The sequence below is a fragment of the Alosa alosa genome, chromosome 8 (genome assembly GCF_017589495.1).
Source record: "Alosa alosa isolate M-15738 ecotype Scorff River chromosome 8, AALO_Geno_1.1, whole genome shotgun sequence".
NCBI lineage: Eukaryota > Metazoa > Chordata > Actinopteri > Clupeiformes > Clupeidae > Alosa > Alosa alosa.
Window position 1 is genome coordinate 26227864 of NC_063196.1, and position 18933 is coordinate 26246796.

The window sequence follows — 18933 nt, forward strand, 5'->3', positions numbered from 1 at the left end:
GAGAGATGTAAAGATCACTTTGATTGACATTAGTCCCTTCTGATAAACTGAAAAGTGTGTGTGTGTGTGTGTGTGTGAGTGAGTGGAGTGAGTGGAGTGAGTGAGTGAGTGAGTGAGTGGTGAGTGAGTGAGTGAGTGAGTCAGAAAGAGAGAGAGAAAGACAGAGAGCGCAATTGTGTCTGTATGCTTTAATATTACCTTTCTGACAGATTAACATCACATGTATGGACTAAAATGAAACATAATGTGAGTGTATGTGTGAACTAGAGATAGCAAGAAAGGCTGTGTGTGTGCGCGCATGTGTACAGTATGGGTGTGTGTGTGTGTGCGCAATCCATGGTTCACGGCAGTATCAGAGTTTAATCTTCCAGTGTCTCTGCTTCTGCACCCCGTGCAGTCACGTGTGACACAAAACAAGGAAACCTCCCTCTGTCTGTGTGTGTTTGTGTGTGTGTGTGCGTGCGTGTGTGTGTGCGTGTGTCTGTGTGTGTGTCTGTGTCTCTGTGTGTGTTGCGTATGCATGTGTGCATGTACACAGCCAAGCATGGTGTGTGTGTGTGTGTGTGTGTGTGTGTGTGTGTGTGTGTGTGTGTGTGTGTGTGTGTGTGTGTGTGTGTGTGTGTGTGTGTGTGTGTGTGTGTGTGTGTGTGTCTGTGTGTGTCTGTGTGTGTGCATGTGTGTGTGTATACAGCCAAGCATGTTGAGTGTGTCTGTGTGTGTGCGCACACATATCTCCAGAGCTGAAACAGGGGAGTCATTTGTATTGATAACCACGTTCTCTCATCTTCCTCTGGCTCTGTTTGCTAATCACTTCTCCATCAGGGAAGTACCTGGCTCTGGGAAAGGGCCACACATTGCTAATAGCTCATTTTCATTGATGGCTGGTCACACACACACACACACACACACACACACACACACACACAGAGAGAGAGACTGTGGAAATACACCCTCTCCCTGCTCCGGTCTGGGAGCCATTCATTTGGGTTTGACCATCAACAGCATGTCCAATCTGGGCTTGTATGTGCAACGGCTAACCCAAATTGAATTTCATTGCTTTAGGGGCCTGATTTAACTGGATTATTTAATCTATTCCAAATTAAGCACTTGGAATAGAGCATCTTGGAAAGAGAGATCGCTAAAGACAGTGAGAGGGAGGGAAGGAGGGATGAAGAGCGGGAGATCAAGAGAGAGAGAGAGAGAGAGAGAGAATGGGAGGTGGAATAGTTTCACTGATGTTTGTTTTTCTGACAGCATGTTTATAAGTTATAGTATACCTTGCACCATATCTATTGCTCTTTCTTATCTCTCTCTCTCTCTCATTCTCTCTCTCTCTCTCTCTTTCTCTCTCTATCATTTTCTCTTTTCCTCCTTTAACAATAAACACTGTACATGCTTCTAAATTGCTTGCTTAATACATCCACCGTATGAGAAACACCACACCCACCCTTGCATTCTCCATTTCTGTTTCCCTGTTCCTCTCCCCCTTTCCCTCTCTCCCCCCTCCCTCCCTCTTTTTCCCCTCCTCCTCTCGCTCTCTCTCTCTCTCTCTCTCACACACACACAAACACTCTCCTTCTCTCGCACAGGCACAGTGCACGCTCTGTCAGTCGCTCTGTCAGTCGCGCACATGCCAGGGTCCTCTCTGTCTACCTGACCACACCACTTGACCGCACGGCCACCCACCACGTCCGACTCCTGTCCAGAGAGAGAGAGAGCAAGAGAGAGAGAGAGAGAGAGAGAGGAGTGTGCGTGTGTGTGTGTGTGAGAGAGAGAGAGAGTGAGACAGAGAAGAAGAGAGAAAAGAGAAAAGAAAGGAGGAACAGAAGAAGAAGAAGAAGCGAGAGACGCACAGCAGTAGCGGTGGCAAGCAGCAGCTGTTCCCTCGCTCGCTCTCTCCTCTCCTCTCCTCCACACCTCCAAAACAGCTGCACCGTTTCTCTCTCTCCCTCTCTCCTTCTCTCCTCTCCTCTCTCCCTCTACCTTTTTTTCTACCTCCACCACTCTCTCTCTCTCTCTCTCTCTCATTTCTCCCGTCTTCTCTGCCTCTGCTCGGACCAATTAGATCATGAACCCAGCGGTCGGCAGTTGCTAAGAGGGGGGGACGCGCGCCAGGAGGAGTGAACTGGACTTCACTTTGTTGCCAAGGTAATGAGCGTTTCTCTAACGCGGGGCTGCTGTGGGCTGAACCAGAGGAGCACTTGAGGATGGGAGGATGGGAGGATGGGGGGCAGAGTTGAGTGTGTTGGCTGTGTGTGTTTTGGGTCTGCTTATGTTGTTTTAACACGCTTCCATGAGTTCTTCATCTGTTTCAAGTGAATAAGTGCGTATGAGAGAGAGAGAGTGAGAGAGAGAGAGAGAGAGAGAGGGTGAGAAAGTGTGTGAGGGGAAGACTTTCTCTCTGCTTATCAGAACTGCTCAGTCCTGCATGAAAGGAAGTCCATAACTGGCACTGTGTTTTGCTTTCGAGTTATTTCTGCTTCTGATACTTTGGCCTCATCTTTTTTTCTTCTTTTTAGGCTCTATGGTCTGTGTGAATATTCCATTTATGGTCTTGTGAATATTGATGCTCTGGTGCATGTGTGTACGAGTGTGTGTGTGTGTATGTCTATGTGGGTCTGTGTCTGTACATGTGTGTGTATGAGTGTGTGTGTGTGTGTGTGTGAGTGACAGGATCTCTGGCTCTAAATTAGGCAACATTCTTCAGAGTGCTCTGTGCATTGAGACCTACCTCCTGTGGGGATTCAGTACAGTCTGCTGCTGTGTGTGTGTGTGTGTGTGTGTGTGTGTGTGTGTGTGTGTTTCTGCATGTGTGTGTTTGTGTGTGTGTGTGTTTGTGTGTGTGTATGTGTGTGTGTGTGTGTGTGTATGTCTCTGCTCGCTCGCCTGTATGTAAGTGTTCCTAGAGGTAGACTGCAGAAAACCTAATGCAACCTTTTTAATGTTCCTGCTTTCATGTGTGTGGTAAAGAGCTAAAGTAACCATCTGTCCCATTACATACCAGGAGCAGATTTACTAGCACTGGGTCTTGAGTTTGTTTTAGTGCTTTAGTGCTATGATTATGGCTGCTTATCATAAGTGGACTGAATATGGTCTGTTGGCAGTTTGGTTGCTGTGTCTGAGGATTACTGAAGTAGGTGAAGATGGGACAACTGTGTGTGCATGAAAACACACACCTTCAACCACATGCACACACACACAAACACACACACACAAACACTAATACACTCTCTCTCACACACACACACACACACACACACACACACACACACTAATATTCTCTCTCTCTCACACACACACATACACACACACACACACTTTCTCCCTCACACAGGCACTCACCCACGGCCACAAGTAAACAGACACAGCTAATCTGACGTCCTATGGGGGACTCTGGCTTGTGCTGATGATTCAGAGCTAAACATGGGCACTGCCTGCACCCCATCTGTCCCACATGCACGCACGCACACACACACACGGACACACACACACATACACATGCACACACAGGTGCACACACATGCACACACACATGCACGCACAAACACACAAAACACACCTGCAGCGCGCCAAGCGCCGCATGCTGCGCGCACACACACACACACGCGCTGCGGACCGCACAAACCACGCCGCGCTGAGGCGGCGCACACATGCACACACACATGCACGCACAAACACACACACACACGCACGCACACACACACACAGACACACACACGCACACACACATACTCACACGCACGCACACACATACGCACACACGCGCCTGCCGTTCCAGCCAGGTGGCCCAGGCTGACCAATCACACTGACTGACCATCCCTGACTGTGGGACTAATGTCACTCTCCTCAGCATATGTGGGAAATCTCCTTCAGGCGCTTACTTACTCACCTCAGACCAGGGCTTTGGCGAAATTATTTTTCCAAGCGTTCCGTTCGAGCGGTTCAGGTAGGCCTATGTTTAGCGTTTTTTCGTTCTTGCATGAGTTCCGCCACCAACATATCGGTCCTGAACCGGTTCGTACAGACTTACTGTAGGCCTAGCCTATGCCTATAAATAATTTCTTATCAAAATATTTCTGGATCGTGCTAAACTCCTTACCTGGTTGTAGCCTAAGTTTTATCCATATGGAGATCTTCAAAGGCTATGCTATAATTCCAACCCTGTTTATAAACGAACCTGTCTGTTGCTGACAAGGCCTATCTCAAATTTCCCGTTTAACTCTTCTACATAGAATAGGCTATAATTGCGCCAAACATTTCAAATCCCGACTTTAAAAGCGACAAAGTGGACAGGACAAAATAGGCTAATGCATGGGCTACAAACAATTTCCAAATCGGTTTCAGTAGCCTCACGCTTCTGCTGGCCTAAGATCCAAGTGGCAGACGGATAGGTTACATTACAACAGCAAGAGACAAAATACACATTTGGACCAAAGGTCCATTTTTATTTTTTTTTTTTTCAAACTGCAGAAATCAAATTATTAGGCTGTTTGCCTACAATCAAACAGAATTAGTAGAACACTTAGGATATGCTTTTGTGAAATTTTATAAAATATGTAGAGAACGAAAAAAAAGCGTTATTAACGGTTTTGTGGATTTCAGAATAACGTTTCTGTTCGGAACAGTTGAAGACCATTTTGTTTCGTTTCTGTTTCCGCTCCTCGTAAAATTCATTAAAATTCCGAAAATTCAGTTCGTTTTCGTTTTTCGTTTTCGTTCCTTGAACCGGTTCGGAGCTCTGCCTCAGACACACTTAGCTTCTCACATCAGCCCACTTCCCCAGCCTGCTGGTGTTTGACAGACCCAAACATGGCAAGTCTTCTTTTACAGCACGCGCACACACGCACACACACACACACACACGCCGCGCCTTGATGCGCGACGCATGCGCTTTTGCGACCGCGCTTTGACACACACACACACACGCACACACACACTGGCAATGACTCTTCCCTGAGTGTCCAGTTCCACATCCTTCTCCATCCACCCTCTATTACTGCCTGTCAGTAAGACAGCTGGTGACAGTAGCACAAAGAGTAGTGTGTGTGTGTATTCTTGATAATGTGTATCTTTGATGCTTCACTACAAAAATCCTAGCATTCAAAAGCTAAGTGAGATAAATAAGCTTAAATCAAGGGAATATCAACTTATTTTTCCAACATTTGCTTACAAGACCGTTTTGCACTTTTTTGCACCGTTTTGACCTTGTTATAAGTGAAAATCTTCTTGTTCTGTTGGCAAATCTGGCAAGTGAAAGTTTCTTGTTTTGAAGAAATACTACTTAAAATAAGCATAATTATCTGGCAAGATTTGCCAATAGAACAAGAAGATTTTCACTCAGTACAAGGGAAAAAAAGTGCAAAAATGTCTGTTCATAAGCAAATGTTAGAAAAATAAATACATATTCACTTGATTTAAGCTTATTTATCTCACTTAGATTTTGAATTCTAGGATTTTTGCAGTGTGTGTGTGTATGTGTATGTGTGTGTGCTTGCGTGTGTACAGTATGTGTATGTGTGGTCCAGTGATGTGGAGCCCCGACCTACAGAAGCCAACTCGACCCCATGGCTGGCTCCAAAAAGTGTCTCGTACTATAAGCAGAGCTGGAAATTAACCTTTTCAAATGTGAATATCTGCCACCCACTGACAGACAAATGGTCAAGTTCACTAGACACTCTAGATTCACTAGATTATAAATCATCATTTTGTGTCTGAAATCTACCAGCCGCATTCATAGACTACCAGGATTTGGCTAGCGGCTTGTGCTGTTTTTGGTCTCTGCTCTCAGGTGTGTTGATCTGGACAGAGCTCCCTGGCCCTTCCTAGTCGGACAGAGCTCCCTGGCTAACTCCTCTCTTCTCTAGAAGCCCTGTCCATTAGTGCTCGCTGAAGGCCATGGGGAATTGTTCCTTCGCTGTCTCACACTCTCTAGATATGTTTCGCTTTCATTTTTTTCTGCTTAGCGAGCCCTTTCTTTACACACTCAGTCTATTTCTATTTCTCGTCTCTCACTCCGTCTTCACTTGAGTTTGTCCTTCAGAACCTACTGGATTTCCCTCTCTGCCCCCCTCCCCCCACTTTCTCTATCCCTCGTTCTCTCTCTCTCTCTCACACACCCTCTTAGTCTCTCTGACTCCCTGTCACTCTTCCTCTCTCTCTTTCTCTCTCTCTCTCTCTCACACACCCTCTTAGTCTCTCTGACTCCCTCTCTCACTCTTCCTCTCTCACTCTCACACGCCCTCTTAGTCTCTCTGACTCCCTCTCTCTCTCTTCCTCTCTCTCTCTCTCTCTCTCTCACACCCTCTTTCTCTCTGATTCCCTCTCTCTTTTTTCCTCTCTCTCTCTCACACCCTCTTTCTCTCTCTGACTCCCTCTCTCTCTTCCTCTCTCTCTCTCTTTCTCTCTCACACCCTCTTAGTCTCTTTCTTCCTCTCTCTCTCTTTCTCTCTCATACCCTCTTAGTCTCTCTGACTCCCTCTCTCTCTCTGACTCCCTCTCTCTCTCTCTCTTTTCTCTCTCACACCCTCTTAGTCTCTGACTTCCTCTCTTTTTTGCTCTGTCCCTCGCTCTCCGGCTTCTTCCGTACTCTCTCTGTAACGCCTCTTCATCTCTCTGACTCCTCTCTCTCTCTCACACACCCTCTTAGTCTCTCTGACTCCTCTCTCTCTCTCACACCTCTTAGTCTCTCTGACTCCTCTCTCTTTCTCTCTCACACCCTCTTAGTCTCTGACTTCCTCTCTTTTTTGCTCTGTCCCTCGCTCTCCCGCTCTTCCATGCTCTCTCTGTAACACCCTCTTCATCTCTCTGGCTGTCTTTCTCTCTGCATCCCTCCATCTATCTCTCTCTATATATCTCTATCCATCTCTCTCGCTGCTTCTCTCATTCCCTCTCCTCTTTCCTCCACTGCCATTTCTCTCCCTCTCTCCTTCCCTTTTTCCTCCCTCTCTCCTTTCTCTTCCTCCTTATCTCTGTCACGCTGTTTCGCTCCACTGCTTCACTACTCTTCATCTCACCCCCCTCCTCCTCCTCTCTCTTCTCGCCCGGCCCGTCACCAGCGTTGACAGGTGTCAGAAACACAATCTGGAGACGCCCGGCTGCAATGCAAACTGGAGCTGATACCACAGTCCAGAGACGCCTGAGACCCATTACACACACACACACACACACGCACACACACACACACACGCACATTTACGCACACACACACACACACACGCACACGCACACGCACACGCACACACACGCGCGCGCGCACGCACACACGCACACACACACACACGCACGCGCACATACGACACACACACACTCAAACAGATACACACACACACATCGCTTCAGTTGCGGGTGAATACAAAAAATGAGGATTTGAGGCTTCTTTTTTTGACTCCCTGGTGTCTGCATGGGATGCTGGATTTGCTCTGTAGGGCAGTGGAAAGTGTAGCCACTGAAGTGTCACTTGTCTGTCTTTCTCAGACAACAGAAATGTGTGCTGTGCAAATCCAAGGCTTGTTACTTATTTATCTCCCTCTCTCTGTCTCTCTCTCCCTCTCTGTCTTTCTCTCTCTCTCCCTCTCTTTCTGTCTGTCTCTCTCTCCCTCTCTCTCTCTCTGTCTTTCTCTCTCTCTCCCTCTCTCTGTCTTTCTCTCTCTCTCTCTCTCTCTGTCTCTCTCTCTGTGGTGCTTCACGTTTCCAGTGCCTGAATGCATGAGTGAAGCTCTACCCATGTCTCTGTAGAGAGGGCCCTCCTCTGTGAATATTAACACTGTTTGAACTGCCAAACCCCAATGCATGCACGGGACACAGAGAGTGTGAGAGATAAAGAGACACACACACACACACACATTTGTATGCTCTGTCTCTCTCTCTCTCTCTCTCTCTCTCTCTCTCACACACACACACACACACTGAATAAAATACTTGTCTCTCCCCTTCTTCCCCTGTTTGTCCCCAGGGAGAGAAAGAGACGGTAGGCCAGCAGGTCTGCAGCAGACCAGAGCAGAACCAGGGCTAGTCATGGCAGAGGCCAGCCCAGAGCAACTGCCCACGACTGGGCTCACTGGAGCCGCACCGGCCCCTGGAGTCACTGGAGCCTCTGGAGCCACCGACCCAGACGAAGACTCCCCCAACATGATCGTCTACAGGAAGGTAGGAACGTTTCGTGGTGTTTTAAGCCCCCAACGTTGTCTTCAAGGCATCGAGCGGTAGGAAAGGGCAGTGGCACTGACCTCTGCGAGAATGTTGTGAAGTGAATGTTCTAAAGAATATGAAGGTGTTATTGTGTGGTCCACTTTAGTCCACCACTCTCGTACCTCTCCCTGACTGTGATATACACTACATGCAGATAAATGCCTTTTGTTTGCACTGCTGCCAGCAACAACAACATGACATTTTCCTGGTGCTGTATTCTGTATATTATTGCTACCCATTACCTGCCAGTGGTATGATTTGTCATCTCTGAATAGTGTTGAAGGTAGCTCAGTTGGATTGTTTATTGCATTGGTAGAAATTAACTAATGATGTAGAGATCTGGCCCTTGTCTGAGGTCTTTTTTATCGACTAGCACAAGTAATTTTCCTTTTCTTTGTTCATTTGAGGTCACTGAAACAAAAAGCTGCTGAGATATAAGGCCACTGACCTCTGAGCGTTGGCTGTGTTGAGCCAGCTAAAAAAAAAACAGGAGACAGCGTGTGCTACTGTAAAATCATTAGTGTTGCTTTTTTCCACACCTGTCCACCAGCTCTCCTCTGAGTGTAGACCAGCACCACGGCTTTCTCCATCAGGTGCATTAGATTAATGTTTGTTTGGGCCCACTCCTGTGTATCTCATTAATGTTTGAAACAACTTTTTGGGACTGGCAAAAACTTACAACCTGAGGTCATATTTAAACGGTAGGACAATTTCCTGTATTTGTTTGGCTCCCCATCTCATTCACGGGTATAAAGAGTGCATGTGTGTGAATTACACAGTGAGTATTTTTTTCCCTTTTGCTGGAATAGATGAGAAGCGGTTTCCATGCTAGGCTAGTTTCCATGCTAGGCTAGTTTCTTACCAGAAGGTCTTGTTTGTTGTGCCTTTCTCTGGAGGGCTCAGACACAGTCCTTTAGACTCTGGAGGGGGCAGACACAGTCCTTTAGACTTTCAAAGTGCAATTCAAATTAGCTTTATTGGCATGACAGAAGCACTCTGTATTGCCAAAGCGCAAATGCAACCAATTCCTGAACAAACAAGCCGTTGAAGAAGGCACAGAAATGGGGGAGAAAGAGAGGATAACATCATACATTTAGACTTTCTTTGTTTCTTTGAAAGAGTTGCCAACCTCCGCTGGAATTTTCCCCCTTCCTCGTTCCTTTCCCTTTTTGCTCCGTGCCGTGTCACATCAGCACTCTCCACCTTCCTTTCTTGTGCTCTCCAGTTCTGCTCATCTGAAGCACATTAATAGAGCCCACCAACTCCTGAGATCTTCCGTGTGATACTGTATGCCCTCTCTCTCTCTCTGTATCTCTCTCTCTCTCTGTCTCTGTGTCTGTCTCTGTATGTCTCTCTCTCTCTCTCTCTCTCTCTCTCTCTCTCTCTGTCTCTCTCTCTCTCTCTCTCTCTCTGTATCTGTCTCATTGTTAAAGGTGTTCGGTTTTCCTCTGCCCGTCAGCAATATTGCCAACCATCTGCAGAGGAAGCTGCTTTTGAAGGCAGCTTAGCACCTCAGGGATGGCTGTAGCTGTGGTTAGTCGACGAGCAGCACTTTTGGTGCTCCAAGGTGAGGCCACCACTGAGCAGGGAGCATACTGTATGATGCACAGTAAAACATGATGCAGAAGTGCATACTAAAGGCAGCCTTGTGATGTGATCCCAAAAGTATAAGGATAAGTATATATACTCTTTTGATCCCGTGAGGGAAATTTGGTCTCTGCATTTATCCCAATCCGTGAATTAGTGAAACACACTCAGCACACAGTGAACACACAGTGAGGTGAAGCACACAGTAACCCGGAGCAGTGAGCTGCCTGCTACAGTGGCACTTGGGGAGCAGTGAGGGGTCAGGTGCCTTGCTCAAGGGCACTTCAGCCGTAGATGTGGGCATGGGAGAGCAGTGCTAAACCACTTCCCCCGCCCACATTTTTCCTACTGGTCGGGGATTGAACCGGCAACCCTTCGGTTACAACCCCGAAACCCCTAACCAGCAGGCCACGGCAGCCCCACAAAAGGGGGGAGGGAGAGGGAGAGTGGGGAGGTGACACGGTGGGCCTCTGGACCTAATGAAGAGAGACGGTAACTTTAGCCAGGTGTCAGCGGGGCGATGGAGAGGGTTATTACAGGGGAGGCTTTGGGTGATAATGAGTGGGGGTTTACTGACAGAGAATGAGAGGAAGTGAGAAGAAATGACAGAGCAACAGAAAAATGGATGGGTAGGAGTGGATAGTGAAATATGGATTAGTAGGAGTAGGTAATGAAATGGAAAGACTGGGGGGGGTAAAGGATGGAGGGAGTTAGAGAGAGATATTACTTTATATTAGTTTTCCTATTTAACAGAGAATAGGAACAGAGAATTACTCTACCCCAAATAGGCTACCATAATTAAAACCGAGGATTAATTGGCCTCTGTGTAATTTAATTGGTATCATCACTCTGCAAGGGCAGCATTTACACAGGAACAGCATATACACAGGAATTGTAATATCTAAACTACTTCCTCCCAATCCAAACAAATCAACACTGCTCTTGACACCCTTTTAACTCTTTTAAGTGTCAGAAGCCCACAAACACATTGAACACAGTATTATATCCACACACATGCACTTATTCTCTCACACACACAGAGCAGTACCTCCATGTGGCATGTCACTCAGCGACTGTTTGTGCCTGCCCCCTCAGGCTGATTTAATATGGGACTTCTTGTGCTTCACACCACTCCAATTCGAGGTGCTGACCTTTGGCTGTTATGGCAACCGGTTAGTGGGCGGTGGAGCAAATATTGACCGTGGTGGTGGTGGCGCAGCCAGAGCGAGGGGGAGAGGGCGACAGAGGTGTCCGCTCTGCCGTGGCTGGAGCGTTATTGCGCAATGCATCACTCTAATGTGTTTCAGGTCCCCGGATAGGTCACCACACCAGTGATTCCTGGGATTATGATAAGATAAGATAAGATATGATGAGGGCCTTGGGAGACAGGGATGGAACTATTGCTTTGCAGCTTTTATCCTTGTGCGACAGGGAGAAAAGAGTGGATTATTCTTCAGAGTAAGGAGGGGGTTCTTTTTCCAGTCATCATAAGATGACCCTTAAGGGAAAATGGATGCTCTTTGTGTTTGTGTTTGGTTTGAAAGAGACAATCAGAGAGGAAGGGAGAAGAGAGATAGGGAGATAGGGAGAGAGATAGGGAGATAGGGAGAGAGAGAGAGAAAGAGAAAGAGAGAGAAAGAGAGAGAATGGGTAGAGGGGAGAGATAGATGTGAGGAGAGAGGCAGGCTGAGAGTTTGATTGAGAGAGTGGTGGTGAAATGAGGGAGAAAGAGAGAAAGAGAGAGAGCGAAAGTAGATACATAACAGTTGTCAGACTCAGAGACAGAGGCTGGGGAGGAGGAGGAGGAGGAGGAGGAAGAGGAGGAGGAGGAGGAGGAGGAAGAGGAGGAGGAAGAGGAGAGAGGAGAGAGAGAGAGAGAGAGAGGTAGAGACAGAGAGAGGCAAGGTTGAGAGAGAGAGAGAGAGAGAGAGAGAGAGAGAGAGAGGTAGAGAGAGAGAGGCAAGGTTGAGAGAGAGAGAGAGAGAGAGAGAGAGAGGAGAGAGAGAGAGGCAAGGTTGAGAGAGAGAGGCAAGGCTGAGAGAGAGAGAGAGAGAGAGAGGCAGAGAGAGAGGCAAGGCTGAGGAGAGAGAGAGAGAGAGGCAGAGAGAGAGAGGAGAGGAGAGAGAGGTAGAGAGAGAGAGAGAGAGGAGAGAGAGGCTGAGAGAGAGAGAGGTAGAGAGAGAGGCAGAGAGAGAGAGAGAGAGAGAGAGGCAGAGGTAGAGAGAGAGGTAGAGAGAGAGAGGTAGAGAGAGAGAGGCAGAGAGAGAGAGAGAGAGAGAGAGAGAGAGAGAGGGAGAGAGAGAGAGAGAGAGAGGAGAGAGAGGCAGAGAGAGAGAGAGAGCAGGAGAGAGAGAGAGGTGAGAGAGAGAGAGAGAGAGGCAGAGAGAGGGAGAGGGGAGAGAGAGGAGTAGAGAGGGGAGGGGAAAGATGAGAGAAGGAGAGGACGAGGAGCAAGAGGGAGTATGAAGAAACACAATTAACCTGAATGAGCAGCGAGACAGGACTGACTTTGATGAATCTGCCCATTAAGAGAGCGCAACCCAGGGAGAAAAGCATTTCCATGACATGAGAGCAAAGAGAATTAAAAGGGTATGTGTGTGTGTGTGTATAAGAGAGAGAGGGGGGGTCTTTATACTTTTTTCGAAATCAATACACCCGCATAGAAATTATGGATTGGATGCTTTTGTTTCAAAACACCAACAGTCATAGCGTATACTGTAAACATCAATAACACAAGGTATAACTGGAGTAGGTCACCATGTTTACAAATGATATTACAAAGCAGGCCTGGAGCTACTAAATCTACTGGAGAGGTCCATCATGTGGGTTCTTTCTGGTTCTTCCTGTTAGACGTTTATGATTAGACTGTATTTTTACTCCACTGTTGACAAAATACATTCAGAGGCAACCATGCAGACATCTGAATTTGGGTGCAGGAGAGTAGCCTCTTCCTTGTGTTTGAAACCGCTCAATGGTGTTGGGGGTGGTTATACCCCCAACGTCGTCTTCCAGGCAGCGCTGCCACCGCTGACTTAAAGGCACCTAATCCTAAACCTTAACCCAACCCTAACCTTAACCCATGGCTAACCCTAGTGCCTTCCAGGTAGCACTGCCTTGAAGACAACATTGGGGGCATAAAACACCAAGAAACGTTTAAAACCCTAAGCTCATTTAAATACCCATAACATCAAGGCCTGTAAAGAAAGGTAAGTGTTGCTTTAGCCAAGCTAGTGGACGTGTTGAAGCCAGAGGAGGTCTACCTCATCTGAACTGTCCTTCACAGCAGTTCAACACAATCATTTTGAGATACCGGTCCCTGTGACTCGTCCCTCAGTTCCATCCAGCTCAGCTCACCCTATTTCCCATCCTCTACATGACACTGCCGGCAATCTGAATGGGACCAATGTACCAACAACAAGCTGTACGAAATCCATCCTACTGTAAAGAAGAGACTATTTTTTCCTTTCAAACTAGACACGACCAAATAGTTTATACCAGATGCCGTATAGGACACTCAAGACTCACTAATAGCTTTTCTGTTTGAGTGGTGAAGATCCTCCATCATGCCAATTTTGCAAAATGCCCCTGTCAGTGAGACATATTTTGATCTGTTGCCCTGCCTTGAAAACCAAAAGACAACACTTTTATCACCAAAGTTCTATAGCTGGTGTTTTTAGTAAGGTCCCACCTTTGAAGGTTTTAGAATTTCTTACTAGCATAGATTTTAAAAAACATTTTTAAGCTTCTCTAACATACAATGATCTGGCAATTAAATAGCCTTAGTTGCTGAAATGGCCTTAAATTCAACAAACAAACAAACAACCAAACAAACAAACGTGACACACTGAGTGTTTTCTCTACAAAAACTGTTTAGTTTGCAGCTTCACTCCCACAAACACACAGCCTTTGGCTGTTGCTGTGTCTTTTGCTGCGCAACTAATCCCTCTGCAAGAGCAGCCCCCGACGCACTGAATCCATGCCTAAAGAACAATTAATCGCCTTTTTGAAGGAGAGACAGAACGCTTATGCTAACTTGCTATGCTAAATTGCTCCCATGTGTTTCTCTCTGGCACTGACGCTATGCAGTAATGTTGCTTATGCTAACTTGATATGCTAACTTGCTCCCATATGTTTCTCTGTGGCTCAGCCGCTATGTGCTACATGTAGGCTACGTGGCTAGCACCAAGATTGACACATGCGAAACCTGTTGCCGGGAGACAGTCTGCGCCGCTAGACTTGCTGCCAGGCAATCTTGCTGCACTTGTCTCTGCCGAGGCTATCATCACTCCTGCTACAGCCATTCTTTTTTTCCCTCCGCCCAATTATATTTATATCAGATGCGAGTTTTCTCACCCTGTCTTTCACGCGGCTGCCAAAGTTAGCTTGTTAGAGTGTGGGTGTGGGTGTGACTGAGTGTGTGGGTAAATCTATCTGAATAAATGTGAGTGTGTGTTTTGTGTGTGTGTGTGTGTGTGTGTGCGCTTGTAGGTGAGTGTGTGTTTGTTGATGTGACTGTGTGTGTGTGTATGTGTGTGTGTCTGTGTGTATGTGTGTGTGTCTGTGTGAGTCATAGAGGGACCCACTGCGCTGCTGGCTGGCAGTTTCAGATCCTGGGTGCGGATATATAGAGTGTCAGGAGTGAGGATCGCTGCCTATGCACCATTTATAGCCTAGGGTCTTTCAGCTGAGCAACACCAGCCTGAGCTACATTAATGACTGTATGTCAGTCTGTGTGTTTGTGTGTGTGTGTGTATGTGCTTCTGACAGAGTGAGAGAGAAAGAGATAGAAACAGAAGAGAGAGTTTTTGCAAAAGAGCGCATGAGAAAGAGAGAGAGAGAGAGAGAGAGAGAGAGAGAGTGCTGTTAGAGCTAGAGACATGTCGTTTTACTGTCAAATCAAATCTCCTGATATGGCCTCTCTTTTCTTCTGGTCCCTGTCCAACTCTCTCCATCTCCATCTTTGAGTGCCTTTTAATGTGTGGACACCAATGACCATTTCATTCTAGGGAGCGGATGAGGCATTGTATCAGACAATAATTATGCTCAATGAAAAAAAAAATATTTCAAAGACACTCACAGGAAACAGGAGACACTAATGCCATTATGGTTTCCATATAGTTCTAATAACAGTGGATGGACACTGAAATGTAACGGGGGGAAAAACTTCAGAGGACAGGACTGTAAATACAATTCTTTTGTGCATTCTGGAAGCAACTGATATGGGAGACTTTGAAGTCAGGGTGTTATTTGGTGGGTTTGTGCAAATTACGTCTCAGCTACATTTTTGCAGCAGCTTGCATTTCTTGTCACTTTTTTTCTCTATAGATATATACAGTATATTTCTGACAGCTGATCTGTTTTTTCCTTTACTGGCCAAGAGTCTGTAAGTTTATAGAGTTTTTCAACCAACAGGAAACAGGTTCTTGAACTGGTTCCATTAGTATTCTTTGAACCTTGCTAACCAGCAAGTATGCATCCTCAGCAGTGCACTACTGAAGTAAACAATACTACCAAGTATGCATCCTCAGCAGTGCACTACTGAAGTAAACAATACTACCAAGTATGGATCCTCAGCAGTGCACTACTGAAGTAAACAATCCTACCAAGATGGAGGAACGCATTGATTACCTTCCTCTCCAAATAGTAGAATGTCACTGCCCTCTCCAGTTTGCACTGAAAAAAAAAACATACACAAATGTTTTTGTTCCAGCTGGGATTTTTTTTTAGGTTCTGAAGTTGAATCACTCCTCAAAACAGCACACAATTTGGTGGACGAAACAGAATAGAGCCCATTCCCTGTTGGTGGAGAAGAGGCATTTTTGGTGTGTGTGCGAGTCTTGGATATGGCTGGTTCCAGTGAGCTGGCTATATTTGAGGTGGTCAGGAGCAGGGGGCACGGGTCAGGGGTTGTGGTCTTCGGGGGGACGCAGAGCTCGGTGGGGGAGATCTTAGAGGGCATGTTATAAATTAGCCCTGAGCAAAGGGATAGTCTGGCAACCTTTAACAGAGCAAGGCAGAGAGGGAGAATGAAAGAAAGAGAAAGGGAGAGAAAAGAGAGAGAGAGAGAGAGAGAGAGAGGCTGACATCTATGTGGGATGTGATTTATGTTTCTCCATTTTATTGTATTATTTTTATGGGGCCCCTACATGTCCAGAACTCCTCTACTCTCCTCTTCTCCCCCTTTCATTTCCCCCATCTCTCTTTCCCACCTCTGCTCTGTCCATCTTTGAGCTCCTCTGTCATCCTTCTTTCCTCCTTCCTCCTCTCTTTTCTCCACTCCTCTCTTCCCCTCCCTCTTTTCCCTGTCACCTCTTCTCTCTTCTCTTCCCCTCTTTTCTATCATCCAGTGTTGTCGTTCCTCTTTCCTCCATGTTTCTCCCCTCCTGCTCTCCTTTCCTCTCTCCTCTCTCATCCTCTGCTCTTCTTCTCTCCTCTCTACTCTGTCATCCTCTGCTCTTCTTCTCTCCTCTCTACTCTCTCATCCTCTGCTCTTCTGTCTGTTTTCTCCATCTCTTCTCTGACGGCTCTCTCTCATCCTACCCTTTCCTCTGCTCCTCTAACATCTCCTGCTCCACTCATCTTCTCTCCTCCTCTCCTCTCCTGTCCGAGAGCCACACCCTGACCAGTGAGTCTCTCCTGCTGGACAAAGAGCTTCTCGGTCAGCAGAGAGGGCCACAACAGCAAAGCATAAACAATTAGCACAGCTGTGCTGTGATGTCTGCAGCGTGGAATTCAGCTAGCGACGGAACCAGCCAACCAGGGCCAGAGGATGAGAGAGAGAGAGACAGAGAGAGAGGTGGGGGAGATGGAGAGAGAGAGAGAGAGAGAGAGAGAGAGCAGGCTGAGTGAAGTGAACAGCAAGAGCAGCAGTTAATAATTTCCTTTCAACCGGCTCCTCTGAGCTGTTGGTTTAATTTTAGTGCATCTGCCCACAGAAATGTTTCAAATAAACGCAGGCAGGATTGTTTCTGGTGTTGGTTGTTTTTGTTGTTTTGTGTTTTTCTTGTGAAAGAAGGCCTGTGTGCTGGACCGGTCTTCTAGGCTCCGTAGACTCTGCTGCTTTCATTCATGCTATCCAGAAGCATGTGACAGTCTTCAGCTGTCCACATCCAGCCACTGTGGTGGTGCTAATGTCTGCCTGAAGACTAGACTTCTGGGTTGTCAGCCAGGGCCGATTCTAGACCTAGAGCTTTGCTGGGGCACAGGCCCCCAACACCCAATACATAAAAAAAAAACATTTAAATGTGCGCGCAATATGAAATAAATGGCTTTTACGTCTAGCCCCCATCATGTCCTCATCCATTTCTTGCCTGTCTCTCTCCTCCTCCTCCTGCCTGGTACTGGACTGCCCAGCCTGTGCTCTTTCTCCCCTCTCTTCGACCTTCTTCTCCTCCTCCTCCTCCTCCTCCTCCCCCTGCATACTGGACTGCCCAGCCTGTGCTCTTTCTCCCCTCTCTTCGACCTTCTTCTCCTCCTCCTCCTCCTCCTCCTCCCCCCTGCATACTGGACTGCCCAGCCTGTGCTCTTTCTCCCCTCTCTTCTTCTTTTTGACCTTCTTCTCCTCCTCCTTCTCCTCCAGCACTCTCTCCCTCAATTGTTGTAGCAGCCAGTCTCCAGCAACATCCAAACACATAGGCATAAGTAGGCCTACTGTAAACTCACTGTGTGAATTTAATAGGCTTTCCTACACAAGGGAAGCTTATTTTTAGTCAAAATTAAGATATACTTCCCTCCCAGGCAAGGGTCCTGTAGTCATCCTGGCAATACTGCAGTTCTTTGTAGCTTAAATAGCCTACTAAAGCCTTCATACTGACTTTTGGTGATAATTTGCAAATATAGCCTAATAATCTACACAGAAGTCTGATTCTGTGTAAATTATTATAGGCTACATTTACAAATGCAGCAAACAAGTTTGCCATTAAACCATTGATCAAATCACAGCACTGGCTATTACCAGCATAAATGTTACCTTTAATGTGGGCAATTATCATACCTCCCTCATCCTCCTCATCTCTCCTCACTGTTCCTTTCCCTCTGCCTCTGTTCAGGAAGAATTGTCTGATGTCCATCTCTGAATAGTTTATCAGAAGGCTATGTTTAGTTTTACAGTAGGACAGCTTCACAAACAGTATAGGCTACTTTTACAGGACTCTCTCCAGTATAATGTATAAATCATTATTAATTGTCCGCATGTGTGCATGCAGCCTACGCATGGTGAGTGTGTGTGTGTGAGGGGAGAGCAAGCTGGTAAACTGTTGCTACATTTAGGCTACGACGCTAAGCATTGAAAAACAGATGCTAATTATGTAGGCAACATTCTCTAACAGCGATCAACTTGTCATTTTTTTCTGTCAAACAAGTTGTGAATTTGTTGTAACATTAAAACAGGGGACGACTTACTCTGTGCTCAAAGTGATATGACGAGCTCCAGCGGACGAAATACTCGGAAGAATCATGTGAACGATTTTCATAGGTTGTTGCGTTCCATCTTACCCAGCTACAGAGGTGCTATTTCCTGATTGGCTATTATGGCCCCTTTCTTTTTTCCTTGTTTTTTTTATTGGCTGGTAAGTGACAGGCTCGAGTCATGACTAAAGCAGGCACGGAGATGCGCTCATGAATGCCATTTCCAGGGAGAGCAGCGCTAGAATTGTACTGGGGCACTGGAGACTTTTACTAAGGCACGTGCCCCAGTGAATCCCAGTGAATGAGGTCTAGTGACGCCCCTGTTGTCAGCCAACTACATTTGTTTTCCCAGTGTGTGTGTGTGTTTGCATACAAGTGTGTCTGAGTGGCTATATATTTTGTGTGCATGTGGGGTGTGTGTGTATGTGAGTACCATGCCTTTGGTCAGTTCTCTGAGATCACCAATGTGCGAGAGTTGATATGCGGCGACACTCTCCAGCTGAAGGTCCTCCTCTGTGGTGACCAAAGGCTTAACGGCTTAGTGAACTTCTCAGAGCTCTTTTCTGTTCCTCTCTCTTTCTCCATCTCTCTCTGCCCCCCCACCCCTCCTCCACCGTCTCAATCTTTCTTTTTCTCTGTCTCCCAATTTTCTTTCTGTCTAAATATCACTCTATTTTCACTCCCTCCTCACTTCTTCATCTCTGTCTCTCCATCACACTTCTCCCTCCCCCCATTGTTGTCCTTGTGTGTGTG

General features: G+C 46.7%; 1 protein-coding gene across 1 annotated transcript in view; it reads left to right on the forward strand.

The window, feature by feature from the left end:
• Positions 1-1586: 1586 nt before the first annotated feature.
• Positions 1587-18933, forward strand: part of LOC125299849 (regulator of G-protein signaling 6-like) — an 88137-nt gene continuing 70790 nt past the window's right edge. Inside the window, exons 1-2 of the mRNA XM_048251330.1 lie at positions 1587-2148; positions 7952-8145. Of these exons, the coding sequence (XP_048107287.1) occupies positions 8014-8145 (132 nt within the window). The 5' untranslated portion in view covers positions 1587-2148; positions 7952-8013. The remainder of the gene's footprint in view (positions 2149-7951; positions 8146-18933) is intronic.